Consider the following 13,976-nt stretch of genomic DNA (forward strand, 5'->3'; position numbering starts at 1 on the left):
GCCAGGCCTGGAGTCCTGGGGGCGGCCCAGGGCTGGGCCTCAGCGGATGCTGTGGGCTCCTGTCTGCCCCCAGCTGTCCCCAGTGAGAGCCTGGGAGCATTGCAGGGGATTTTCCTAGGGTTTCGCGGGGAAGATTGGGAGCGGGTGGGCAGGCGGGGAGCCCTGGGCCCGGGGGCTTGGGTCCTAATCCAGGATTATCTCTGAGCATCCCTGCTGGTGAGGGGGGCCACTCAGGAGCCAAGGCCCCCTGGAAGGCACAGCCTCCCTGCGCTCACTCTGAGGGTCTTCTGGGCACCTCCTCTCCAGCACTTTCTCCCCCAACCCCTACCCCTAATCTCCCCCAATTAGGAGAGACTTAATGTCTTCAGAAGCAGGGCCCGGACACGGGAGGAGGAAACCAGGTGCCCAGGGTGCCAGGGCGGGCTGGGGCACCTCTCCCCTCAGAATGGTGGTATGAACTCGGCAGGCCCTGCCCCTACCGCCTGTCCTGAGAGGAGGCCGTCTTGGCCCGGTCCAGAAAGCTCCTGACCCTCCGGGCCAGGGCCCTTGCTCTCACCTTAGAGCCCCTGGCCAGCCTGCCCGCCCTCGGCACCTCTGCCTGGACCAGCCCCCCGACCCTGTACTCAGGTGAAGAGCGGAAGGGAGACAGCTCTGGGTGCTGTGGGCTGGACGCGGGCTTCGGTGAGGGCAGAGGTGGGGAGAGACGCCAGCTTCTGTCCTGGGCAGCTGACTGACCGGCTGAGCCTTCCTCCCACCTGCCCGTCCCGGGGCTCCTCCCTGAGCTCTACCCTGGGTCTGTCCTACAGGGTCCCGGTTGCGGCGTGGGATCCCCGCTGCTCCCTCTGGTGCCCCACACCCCTGTCCCCTTTACCTGCCCGTAGGCTGCCTGCACCCGGGCCTCCAGTTCCTTGAGGAGTGCCCGCCGCCTGTTGGCTGCTGGGCTGGCAGGAGCTTGGCTGGGCCCTGGGGTGCCCTCAGAGGGGCTGGGGTCCCCCGCGGGGAGACTGCCATCTGCCCGGCCCTGGGGAAGGGCCATGGAGACCCTCTGGTCGCCCCGTTCCTGCGGGCGGGTGACTGAGTAGGCAGCTGTGGGTGCGGTCCCCACAGGCTCCCGCGTACTTTCCCCTGTCCGTCTCTCCACAGGCTGGTAGGGCTCTCCCCGTGCTGCTCACCCAAGTCCTAGCCTCCCCCAAGCCACCGGTCTCCAGCCCCATGCTGGCCACGGACTACCTTGCAGAGCCCTGGTCACCTGGTCACCTGGCCTTTCTGGCTTATGGTCTCCCCCCCGGCCCCCCGCCATTTGGGTCTTGCTCGCTGCCCCTCTCTGCCCATCTCTCTGCGTCTGTCTCACCCACGGCCCCTTGCCACCCCCCTGCACTCTGCTGACATTTGCCCTGCTGTCTCTGGGGGTCTCTCTGACCTCTCATACCCATCTCTGTCACTCCCTCCCTCTGCTCCGTTGGTCCATCTGTCTGTCCATCCTTGCTCTTCCTATTTTCCCTGCCCGCACTGCCCCCCCCCCCCCAGGATGACTCCTGGATTCTGGAAAGACAGCACCCCCCCCCCCACCACCCTGGCCCCAGACGTCCCCCCTTCTCCCCACCCAGAGCCCCAGAGCAGCTCTGAGCTTCCCCACCTCCTGCCAGCACCTCTCACCTACCTTCTGCTGACCTCCGGCCTCTCGTTTGTCAGGGAGAAATGTGGGGCTGGGCCAGGCAGCCCCCACTGGCCTCTTGTGCCCCCCTGTTCTGTCCCCAGCCCTCTGACTGCCCAGCTGTGTGCGCTTCACCACCCAGAATGAGGTCAGTTGTCCTGCCCCGGCCCCGCTCCAGGCCCCTCATGATTTATTCACCTGCCCCCCGCACCAGCCTTTGTCTGAGGGAAACGGATCCCTCCAGACACCTGCCACCTGAGCCGGTGGCTCCGGCCTCCCTCAGCCACACGAATGGCCACCCATTCGTGTATTCCTTTTGCACACGTCTGAGGCTGGGACCGAGCCTCAGGCCAGCTGCTGGGGCTACACAGACAGACCATGTCTGTCCCGAAGGCCCTGCTCTCAGGCACCTCTGACTCAGGAAAGGGCCCCAGACAGTCTAAGTACTCGGGAGCACTGGCCCAGGCATCAGGGGGGCTTCATGGAGGAGAAGGGAGGACGGGGCCTCCCTTTTAGGCATTGCCCACCTATGTTTAACCCATGCTCAGCCCTGGGTGAGTGCTGGGACCCTGGCGGGGATCAACTGTGAATGTGGAGGGTTTCAGGTGCTGGAATCCAACGGAGTATGTTAGGCGGAGGCCCTCAGGCGGGGAGGCAGGGCTCATACCCCCAGGCGGAGGTCTTCAGAGGGGAGGCAGCGGTCAGTGCCCCTGGAGGAGGTATGATGGCAAGAGGCTGGAGAAAATTCCAGACGGGTGGCATCTTCAACAAGTGTTTGTGGAACACCTGCTATATGCCTTCCTGGGTGTCGGGGACCAGTCCCTGCCTCCTGGAACCTTCCAGCTGGTGGGAGATACACATTCAGCAGACCCAGAATGACTATGGAGGAGAAGAGGCTGTCAAGAGGGAGGAGAATGGGGACCTTGCTGTGACTGGGGGGCTGAGGAAGTGGCGTGTGAGCCAAGACCAGAGAGACGATGGGAGTGACCGCCTGAAGGGAGGGGTGGCCAGCAGGCAGAGGGGACGGCCCCCAAGCAGCCCCGAGCGGAGCTGAGGACCTGGGGAGTGGCCAGCGTTCAGAGGTGAGTGGACTCCAGCCAGGTCGTCCAGGGTGGGAAGGGCTCCTTGTGAGGGTCCGAGCTGACCACTTGAAGGTTCGGCCTCCAGCCGCCTCCAGCCCTCTGTACTTGGGGCCTCCCCTCCTGGAGGCCAGGGGAGTACTACATCCCAGGCGGCATCTTGCGAACATCCTTCAGATACAGGAATTCTACCATCTTCTGTAAGGTCCTAGAAAAGGCCTGTAGGCCTGGATTTCCCCACGCACTCACTGTGTGACCCCTGGCAAGGCATTTCACCTCTCTGAACCTCGGTTTCCTTATCTGGAAAATGGGGGTTGACCCGGGCCTCGTGGTGCCTTTGTGAAAATTAAATAAAGGGCCTAGCAGTTTCCTGGCACTTAGGAAGGGCTCGAAAAACGGTGGGTATCATGTATGATGAGTGACCCTGTGCTCACATGACCATCTAAGGCGGGAAGTGGTTAGAGATGTGTGCCCCGAAGTTTGAGCCAACGTACGAGGGGTGCCAACTGGTCAGGGTCTAGCGGCTAAAAGTGTTTTCAATCACAAAGCGAAGACTTTGTGTCCAGGTGGAGAAAGCGCGGCTTGGAAATCCTTCCTTACTTGTGTTCAATGAACAGCAGGCATGCTAGGGTGTTCATCTTGATGCCCTTGACTTGCCCAGCCCAGCTTAGCCAAGCTGGAGCTCCAGCTCCAGTGTCTAGGATGGCCAGGTGGATCAGTGGTTGACGGATGGATGGATGGATGGATGGATGGATGGATGGACAGGTAGCTGATTGAATGGAAGGGTGGGTAAACAGGCTAGTGGTTAAACAGTTGATAGGTGGGTGGATGGATGATTGTACCAATAGATGGTTGGGTGAATGGATAGATGGATGGATGGACAGGTAGAGATTGACTGGTCGGGTATATGGGTAGTTGGATGGATGGGTGGATATATAGAGAGGTGGATGTTTTGATGGACTGCTGGTCAAATGTTTGGTTGTCGGATGGGTGGATGATTGGGTAGAGGGGTATATAGATGGACAGACAGAGAGATGGATGGAGGTAGGTAGATGGATGGGTGGGTGGGCCGCTGCTGAAGGCCTTAGATTCTTCTTAAACAGAGTCCATTAGCGTGGAGACCATATCTTACCTGTCCTGGTGTTTGTCGTGATGTCTAGCCCACTCACGGCCTGACAAGTACTAATCAGTGTGTGAATGAAGCGTCGTGTCTGTCTCTATTCTGAGCTGTGATTCTTTAGAGGGCGAAGATGATGGCCCCTTCTCCACCCGTTCCGCCCAAGTCAACCCAGGCTTGGCCCCAGAGTGGAAAAGACAGACAGCAACAGTGTTGGTGAAGACGTGGAGAAGTCGGGGCCTTTGCATATGCTGCTGTGGGGCTTATAAAACGGTGCAGCTGCTTTGGAAAAGAGTTTGGCGGTTCCTCAAAATGAGCTGCCATGTGCCTGGCCAAGCCCACTCCTAGGGGCGTGCCCCAGGGAAGTGAAAGCATGCGTTCGCACCAAAAATTTTCTCATAAATGTTCACGGCAGCATGCTTCATAAAAGCCAAAAAGTGAAACAACCCAAACGTCCCTCCGTGTAGAAATGGGTAGACAAAGCGTGTATATCCAGGTAATGGAATACTACTCGGCATGGAAAGGAATGACGTACTGATATACGCTAAAGGGTTTCTTTTTGGGGTGATGTAAATGGTCTGGAATTATATCATGGTTGCCCAACATTGCATATACTGGAGCCACAGAATGTACACTTTATTTTATTTTATTTGAAATTTTGTTAACATTTATTTATTTTTGAGACAGAGACAGAGCATGAACGGGGGAGGGGCAGAGAGAGGGGGAGACGCAGACTCTGAAGCAGGCTCCAGGCTCCGAGCTGTCATGACGCAGAGAGCCCGATGTGGGGCTCGAACATACGAACCGGAGCTCCGGGACCGGAGCTCCCGGAAGGACGAGCTTTTCATCTGTAACCAGCTGGGAAGCAAACCCAGTCACCAATCCCTGAATGTTCCAGCAAATGTTCCCCAAAGCGGAGCCAGCCCCCACTCTGCCCGTGATAGGCTGGAAGCCCAACCTTTCTCTTAGGGTTCCTGCCCCCATATAATTAGAGGGGTCACCAGAGCTACCAAGCCCCTGCGGGTCACTGTGCTCACCCTGTGCCAGGATATAAAAACTGGTGGCTCAAGTCCCCACCTAGAGCAGAATCATTACAGGCACTCGCTCTGGGGCCGGAGAGCCTGAGTTCAAATCCTGCCTTGGCCTCTTAACCAGCCGTATGTCCTTGAGCAGGGTGCCTTCACCTCTCTGGGCCCCAAGGTCCCCATCTGTGAAGTGGGAATATTGACAGCATCTACGAGGTGGCTTCTTTTGTGAAAACCAAATGAGTTAATATAAGTGACATGCCCGGGACATGGCTCGGAGAAAGCTCAACGCTGGGGGTCACTTGTCACCTCCCCAGCTGGAGGGGCTCCCAGCCTCTCCCCAACCTAGCCGTCTCCCCTCCCCCACACCTGGCTGCACCAGCTCCCCCGAGCCCTCAGCTGCCCAAAGAGGGGACCTGCCCTCCCCTCCCCAGGGTCCCTCCTCCTGACCGCAGGAGCCTCTTCTATCCACCTTCTTGGGGTCGCAGAGCTATACAATCAAAATGCCCACGGGGCGCCTGGGTGGCTCGGTTGGTTAAGCATCCGACTCTTGGTTTCGGCTCAGGTCGGGATCTCAAGGTTCACGAGTTCGAGCCCCACGTCAGGCTCTTTGCTGATGGCGCGGAGCCTGCTTGGGATTCTCTGTCTCCCTCTCTCTCTGCCCCTTCCCCGCTCACGCTCTCTCTCACTCAAGAACAAATAACTAAACATTAAAAAAAAAATGCCCAGCCCGGTCACCCCAAAGAATATGGAAGCTGTTGGTTACAGGAAGCTTTCAAAAGAGCAGCTTTCTTCCTGCCGCTCTGGGATCTACAGGATGCCCGGTGTCTCCCCGGCCCGTTCTGTGACCCTCCTACGGCCACCGTCCCGGCGGCCTGCACGGTGAAACACCGCGGCCTGAGGGTCCTGCCCTCCGCCCTCCAAGCCACCGGTCAGGGCACAGAGGAGGCTCACAGGCCTCAGCCCTGCCCTGCAGTCACACGGGGTGGCCCTATGAAACCCAGGAGGACGACAGGGGCTTCCGGGCTCTGCCACTCTCCTCTCAGGGACCGGTGGGCCCTTCCCGGGGCGTTCCGCACACAGAAGCCGGCTGTCCTCTAGGAACCCAAACTGCCAACCAGCGCCCCCAAATCCAGTGCACGAGAGACCCTCCTCACGGGGCCTCTGCTTGAAGCCCATGGGGCAGAGGCTTGTCTAAAGGGCCGGCCAGGCCAGGCCACCCAGAGCTCCAGGCTGGCCTCGGGGCATATACACTTGGGCCCGGCTGGCCACCTGCCGGGCTGCCGGAGGGTGACCGTGGGCGACACGTGAGAATGAGCAACGCTGCTGCCCGTGTGAGACGGCAGACTGTGTCACTTCCCAGGGTACAACATGTGCGGAGGTCACCCTGACTGTGTGAGCGGACCGTGGAACTCACTGATGCCGGGGACTGCTTGCCACATTCACGGCTGCCCTTGTCCCAGACTCGGAGGGCTCCCGGGTTGCCGCAACCGTGAGTGCCCCCAGGGAGGGCACCTCCCTCCTGCGGGAAGTCCTCCGGGTGGATCCTGAAGGCCTGATGTCTCCCCTGCCAGTCTGGACCCGGAACCGCTCTTTGTCTCGTGCCAGGTCAGCTGGGTGATGCCGTCCCGGGGGCCCAGAGGCCCAGCCCAAGCCTCATCCTCCCGAGGCTGCCCGGGAAGGGGCAGAGGGTCCGCGGTGCCCTCCAGCCCCTCAGTGACCACAGCACCGCTTTCCGCTCACCGTGTTTATTGGTCCCCAAGGGCAGTCCTCTCGAGGGAGGCACGCTCATGTCTAACGGGCGCTGAAGACAGGGCGGTTCACGTGCTCAGGGGAGGCCAGGAAGGCCTTGAGCCTGGGCCGGGCGCTGAGGCGCGCCTTGTAGGCCGAGAGCAGGGGGAGGGAGTCCAGGCAGCTGGGGGCCAGGGGCTTGAGCAGGGTCGGAAGAGAGAGGGGCTTGGGGCGCCTGGGTGGCTCAGTCGGTGAAGCGTCCGACTTCGGCTCAGGTCTTGATCTCACGGCTCATGGGTCTGAGCCCCAGGCTGGGCTCTGTGCTGACAGCTCAGAGCCTGGAGCCGCTTTGAATTCTCTGTGTCTCCCTCTCTCTCTGCCCCTCTGCCGCCCACGCTCTGTCTCTCTTTCTCTCTCAAAAATAAATAAACTAACTCCTTTTTAAAAATTTTTAACGTTTATTTACTTTTGAGAGACTGAGAAACAGAGCATGAGCTGGGGAGGGGCAGAGAGAGAGGGAGACACAGAGTCCGAAGCAGGCTCCAGGCTCTGAGCTGTCATGATACACAGAGCCCGATGTGGGGCTTGAACTCACGAACCATGAGATCATGACTTGAGCCGAAGTCGGGCGCTTCACCAACTGAGCCACCCAGGCGCCCCAAATGTACACTTTATAAGAGCGAAACTTAAGTAGCAATAAAGCTGTTTATTTTTATGTAAAGAAATGCCAAAGACAGGTGCTGATATACACATGGGCTGAAGGTGGGGGCATGGGCACAGGGAGGTTCCTGGCTCACTGGGCTGGGAAAACTGCTCTGGACCTCAGAGGGGGAGGCCTCAGGGGGGTCACAGAACTAGTCCACGGGCATTGCCTGTGGAGCCAGAGGATTATGGGTAAAAGCAGCCAGCTGGAACACCACAGAATAGAGCCCCAAGGACCTGGGGGACAGCCAGCCCAGGGGACTTGAGCGTGATGGCTGGAGGGTATGAGCCGGTAGGAGACTGGCCCGCTGGACAGGAAGGGGTCCCCCAGGCCATTGATGCCTGTCCACAAAGGGAGGGCACGCGTGCTCCAGGCCAGAGCGGGTGAATGAACCCTGGGGAACCTTGGTGTCCCCGTCAGGATAATGGGAACAAGCCTCCCTCCCTCTCAAGATGTGGTGGGGATGAAGTGAGACCATTTGTATGAAAGCTCTTTGTAAGCTGCTAAGTGCTGGGCAGATGTTCCTCCAGCTGTGAGTCACGGATAGAACCCAACTCTGGCTCCACCTTCCCCACCCCCCAGCCCCAGGCGGCTGTGGGCTCCACGAGGCTCAGGGATTCTCCTGATTAGGTGCCTTTGGGTTTTTCCCCCAGGCTTTTAGATGGGTACTGCCCCAGGGGAAGGATGCCTTCCTGTGTCCTTGTGCCTCTGGCAGGAAAACCAGGCTGAGACATCCGGTTCGGTACGCTCCGGTTCCCGGGGAAGGACCATCACACCCAGTGGGCCACCCCCCACCCCCCAGGAAGGGGCAGCCAGGAGAAGGGGGCCGGGGGTGCCAGGTGGAGGCAGGCACTGGGTTCCCCTGGCAACACACAGCCCTCTCAGGGCCAAGAGGTCCTGCAGCTCAGTCTGTCTGTCTTTCTGTCCACCCGTATCCCCAGGTCCAGTCAGTTTTTAAAGAGTGCACAGCAGTGAGACTCTGTCAAAAAATGGTTTGGAGATGACAGGGCTTTGCAGAAGAAAGGCCGAGGGTTAAAAGTGAGGCCCCTGGGGGGGAAAAAAAAAAGTGAGGCCCCTGAAGCTAGCCAGATCTGGGTTTAAATCCTGTTTACTAGCTGTGTGACCTTGAGAAAGTCAGCTAACTTCTCTGTGCTTCAGTTCGCCCTCCCAAGTCCTACGGTTGTAAAATCTACGTCAAGTTCCCAACACAGGCCTCAGCCCCTGAGGGTTTGCCACAATTATTATCTCAGAGAGAGGATGCGTAAAGGGCTGTGTCTGTTGGCATTGCATTCATTCATACAACAAGCATTTTTTTTTTAATGTTTAATCTTAACAGGGGGAGGGGCAGCGAGATCCGAAGCCGGCTCCAGGCTCTGAGCTGTCAGCACAGAGCCCCATGCGGGGCTCGAACTCACTAACCGGGAGGTCATGACCAGGGGGGGACGTCGGACGCTTGAGGGACTGAGTCACCCAGGCGCCCCTGCGACAAGCATTTAATGAGCACCTGCTGTGTGCCGGTGCTGGGGCCCCAGCCGCTGGCTAGGTCCTCAGACCTGGCCCTCTGTGGGCCCTGAGGAGTTCTGTGTGTTTGGGTGTGGCCTGGACGGGGTAGTGGCTGTGTGACGCGAAAGTCAGTGCCCTGCAGGTAGGGTACAGCCCTGCCGAGGAGCAGGTGAGCCTGTCCGGCCTTGCCCGATCCTCACCCAGCCTTACCCAGGCCCGAACTGCGCTCAGTGACTTGGCGTATTCCTGGGTGTGGCGGGAAGGGAGGAGGGGGTGGGACAACCAGAAATATAAGGTCACTGGGCTCCTTGCCACTTCCTGCCTCTTTCACTTCACGGCCCGCTAGCGAGTAGGGTCTGGGCCAGGTGGGGGCCGGGGCCGAGGTTGAGTCACCCCCCTTTCCCAGGGGTCTGACCCCACCCCTGCCGCAGGCTGCTGGGAGGGGGGGGTCTCCCCCAGGGGTCTGACCCCTGCCCCCCCCCCCCGCAGCTCCGTGGGGGGGGGCCTCTTTCACCACCCTGTCTGTCTGTCTCCCCTAGTGCAGCCCTACACCATCGTCTAGTTCCCCGTCCGAGGTGCGGCCCCTGCTCCTCCAGGAGGGTGAGGGGCACCGATGGGCCAGGCTGCTCCCCCCCCCCCCCCCCCCGGGCCAGGGCCATGGGGGCGGGGCTGGGATGGCGGTGGCGGCCCCAGGCCTGGCCTTTCCCCGGGGCTGCATCCTCTTGGCCCCCGTCTGGCTGCGCTCTGGCCATCTGCCTCTGTCCCCATCCCGGGGCACTTCGGACTGCGGTCTGCACCCCTCGTCTCCCTCCCCAGACCGCACCGGTGCCGTGATCTCCACCTTTCTCCGCGGTTCGACTTCTCAGCAGACTCCGAAGCTAGAGTTTCTGTCCTGTCGCCCCACTCCTGACCCCTCCCCAGGGTGCTCTGAGGCTGGGGTCTCCCCGCATCCCCCCACCCTGTCCTCCCCTCCCCCAGGGCGCTGCGAGGCCATGCGCATGCTGCTGGCTGACCAGGGCCAGAGCTGGAAGGAAGAGGTGGTGACCAAGGAGACCTGGCTGCAGGGCCCGCTCAAGGCCTCCTGTGTGAGTGGCTGCCGTGCCCAGAGGGGGGCCGGGGGCTGGGCAGCAGGGGGGGGGGAGGGGGGGGCAGCCAAGCTCCGCATCTCTGACGGAGCTGTGCCGCCCCCCCCCCCAGCTGTACGGGCAGCTCCCCAAGTTCCAGGACGGGGACCTCGCTCTGTACCAGTCCGATGCCTTCCTGCGACACCTGGGGCACACCCTTGGTGAGTTCTGAGGTCTCGGGCAGCGCAGTCCCGCGAAGTACGCGACGGGTCCCACTCAGGTGTCCTGGGGCACCCGAGGACCAGAGTTCTGCCCGTCTGGAGGTCGGGCCACATGGCCCTAGAGGAAGGGGCAGGGCCTGGGTGACGAGGGCTCCGGGTCGTCGGGCTGGGGTTGCCAGCCCGGCAGGGCCAGGTGGGTTCGCTGTGCCTGCTTCCCTGGTGACAGCTCAGAGGAGGCCACCGGCCCCACGCGGGAGCTGGTGGAGGCCTAGAGGCCACTGCAGGTGTGACCAGGGGCTTTCCAAGCCGACCTCCTGCCCATTTTTTCCTGTTCTGGCCTCTCTTGAATCTGGAAAACCTGCGCTCACGTGAGCGAGCCTGCGGCCCTGTTACCACGCTGGCAGCACCGTGGCTTAGAGAGGTGGTTGCCTCAGTTTTGGCTACCTCCGGGGGGTCTAGAAAAACCGTGGGTCCCAGGAGGATGTGACAATGAGGGAAGGGGACAGAGGAGCAGTGGCGGCAGCCGGGCCAAGCCTACCCTCGCTTCTGCAGGACCCGGGGGGAGAGGACAGAGGCCTGCGGCTGTGGCCTGCCGCCACCGCTTCCTGTCCCTGTGCGGTCCTGCACTGCACGTGACACACCTGTCCCCACGGCCGAGTTCTGTTCCGGCCCCACAGACAGCTACTCCTCAGGCCTAGGGCACACGCACCAGAGGCTTGGTTCACACTTGCGGGCGGACAGATCTGGGGCAGGGGGCTTGGGGCCATCTGGGCCGGGAATCCCCGAGTCTCGGGATGAGACCTAGGATGGGACCTGGGAGAGGCCTGGCCTTCAGCCGGGCGGGCCCCTTGGGCTTTTGGAGATGGGAGTCGGGCGGAGCGGGCCCTCCCGACCGAGGGACCGGTGGCCCCAGCCCGAGGCCGGCGGGCGTTTGGGGGAGAGAGAGGAGCAGCAGAGGACCAGCCTGGACTGAACCTGACCCGCTGCCCGGCTGCTGACCCAGGGCTCTACGGCAAGGACGAGCGGGAGGCGGCCTGGTGGACGTGGGGAACGACAGCTTGGAGGACCTTCGCCGGCTCTGCGGCCGCCTCATCCACCGCGACTACGTGAGCAGGGGCGGGGGTGCTCGGGGCCCGGGGCCCGGGAGGTCACCTCGGCCAGGCGTGCCGGGGGCTGCCGCTGAATCACCCCCCTTCGCAGGAGGAGGGCAAGGCCCGGTATATTCAGGGGCTGCCGGGTCACTTGAAGCCTTTCGAGACCCTGCTGATCCAGAACCAGGGGGACCAGGCCTTCACTGTGGGCGACCAGGTGAGTGCTGGGTCCTGCCCATCATAGATCCATTTCTCAGAAGGGTACACTGAGGCCCAGCGGGGGAGCCTCGGCAGGTTCACCGGAACGGCCAGTGTTCTGGCTCCCTGCAGCCCCTCTCTCTTCTTTCTTTCTTTATTTTTTTTAATGTTTGTTGATTTTGGGGGCACCTGGGTGGCTCAGTTGGTTGAGTGTCTGACTTTGGCCCAGGTCATGATCTCATGGCTCGTGGGTTCGAGCCCCGCGTCGGGCTCTGTGCCCGCAGCACGGAGCCTGGAGCCTGCTTCGGACTCTGTGTCTCCCTCTCTCTCTGCCCCTCCCCAGCTCATGCTCTGTTTCTCAGTCTCTCAAAAGTAAATAAACGTTAAAAATTTTTAAAAAAGAGTTAATGTTTATTTATTTTTGAGAGAGAAAGAGAGACAGAGTGTGGGCGGGGGAGGGGCAGAGAGAGAGGGAGACACAGAGAATTCAAAGCGGCTCCAGGCTCTGAGCTGTCAGCACAGAGCCCAGCCTGGGGCTCAGACCCATGAGCCGTGAGATCAAGACCTGAGCCGAAGTCGGACGCTTCACCGACTGAGCCACCCAGGCGCCCCAAGCCCCTCTCTCTTCCGACCCTGCTCAAGCCCCTGGCCCCCGGCCGCCTGGACTCCCCACCCCTGCTCTCGGCCTACAAGGCGCGCCTCAGCGCCCGGCCCAGGCTCAAGGCCTTCCTGGCCTCCCCTGAGCACGTGAACCGCCCTGTCTTCGGCGCCCGTTAGACATGAGCGTGCCTCCCTCGAGAGGACTGCCCTTGGGGACCAATAAACACGGTGAGCGGAAAGCGGTGCTGTGGTCACTGAGGGGCTGGAGGGCACCGCGGACCCTCTGCCCCTTCCCGGGCAGCCTCGGGAGGATGAGGCTTGGGCTGGGCCTCTGGGCCCCCGGGACGGCATCACCCAGCTGACCTGGCACGAGACAAAGAGCGGTTCCGGGTCCAGACTGGCAGGGGAGACGTCAGGCCTTCAGGATCCACCCGGAGGACTTCCCGCAGGAGGGAGGTGCCCTCCCTGGGGGCACTCACGGTTGCGGCAACCCGGGAGCCCTCCGAGTCTGGGACAAGGGCAGCCGTGAATGTGGCAAGCAGTCCCCGGCATCAGTGAGTTCCACGGTCCGCTCACACAGTCAGGGTGACCTCCGCACATGTTGTACCCCGGGAAGTGACACAGTCTGCCATCTCACACGGGCAGCAGCGTTGCTCATTCTCACGTGTCGCCCACGGTCACCCTCCGGCAGCCCGGCAGGTGGCCAGCCGGGCCCAAGTGTATATGCCCCGAGGCCAGCCTGGAGCTCTGGGTGGCCTGGCCTGGCCGGCCCTTTAGACAAGCCTCTGCCCCATGGGCTTCAAGCAGAGGCCCCGTGAGGAGGGTCTCTCGTGCACTGGATTTGGGGGCGCTGGTTGGCAGTTTGGGTTCCTAGAGGACAGCCGGCTTCTGTGTGCGGAACGCCCCGGGAAGGGCCCACCGGTCCCTGAGAGGAGAGTGGCAGAGCCCGGAAGCCCCTGTCGTCCTCCTGGGTTTCATAGGGCCGCCCCGGGTGACTGCAGGGCAGGGCTGAGGCCTGTGAGCCTCCTCTGTGCCCTGACCGGTGGCTTGGGGGGCGGAGGGCAGGACCCTCAGGCCGCGGTGTTTCACCGTGCAGGCCGCCGGGACGGTGGCCGTAGGAGGGTCACAGAACGGGCCGGGGAGACACCGGGCATCCTGTAGATCCCAGAGCGGCAGGAAGAAAGCTGCTCTTTTGAAAGCTTCCTGTAACCAACAGCTTCCATATTCTTTGGGGTGACCGGGCTGGGCATTTTTTTTTTAATGTTTAGTTATTTGTTCTTGAGTGAGAGAGAGCGTGAGCGGGGAAGGGGCAGAGAGAGAGGGAGACAGAGAATCCCAAGCAGGCTCCGCGCCATCAGCAAAGAGCCTGACGTGGGGCTCGAACTCGTGAACCTTGAGATCCCGACCTGAGCCGAAACCAAGAGTCGGATGCTTAACCAACCGAGCCACCCAGGCGCCCCGTGGGCATTTTGATTGTATAGCTCTGCGACCCCAAGAAGGTGGATAGAAGAGGCTCCCGCGGTCAGGAGGAGGGACCCTGGGGAGGGGAGGGCAGGTCCCCTCTTTGGGCAGCTGAGGGCTCGGGGGAGCTGGTGCAGCCAGGTGTGGGGGAGGGGAGACGGCTAGGTTGGGGAGAGGCTGGGAGCCCCTCCAGCTGGGGAGGTGACAAGTGACCCCCAGCGTTGAGCTTTCTCCGAGCCATGTCCCGGGCATGTCACTTATATTAACTCATTTGGTTTTCACAAAAGAAGCCACCTCGTAGATGCTGTCAATATTCCCACTTCACAGATGGGGACCTTGGGGCCCAGAGAGGTGAAGGCACCCTGCTCAAGGACGTACGGCTGGTTAAGAGGCCAAGGCAGGATTTGAACTCAGGCTCTCCGGCCCCAGAGCGCGTGCCTGTAATGATTCTGCTCTAGGTGGGGACTTGAGCCACCAGTTTTTATATCCTGGCACAGGGTGAGCACAGTGACCCGCAGGGGCTTGGTAG

At 61.4% G+C, this 13,976-nt stretch overlaps 1 protein-coding gene across 1 annotated transcript; it reads left to right on the forward strand.

Moving 5' to 3' along the window:
* Nucleotides 1-2,378: 2,378 nt before the first annotated feature.
* GSTP1 (glutathione S-transferase pi 1) lies at nucleotides 2,379-12,163 on the forward strand. The gene is given in 8 exon segments (XM_042959638.1): nucleotides 2,379-2,609; nucleotides 9,352-9,412; nucleotides 9,791-9,897; nucleotides 10,010-10,097; nucleotides 11,101-11,130; nucleotides 11,133-11,203; nucleotides 11,298-11,416; nucleotides 11,992-12,163. Coding segments are annotated over 8 exon segments (879 nt in total).
* Nucleotides 12,164-13,976: the final 1,813 nt, after the last annotated feature.

This window comes from Panthera tigris, chromosome D1, assembly GCF_018350195.1.
Source record: "Panthera tigris isolate Pti1 chromosome D1, P.tigris_Pti1_mat1.1, whole genome shotgun sequence".
In the NCBI taxonomy this organism is placed as follows: domain Eukaryota; kingdom Metazoa; phylum Chordata; class Mammalia; order Carnivora; family Felidae; genus Panthera; species Panthera tigris.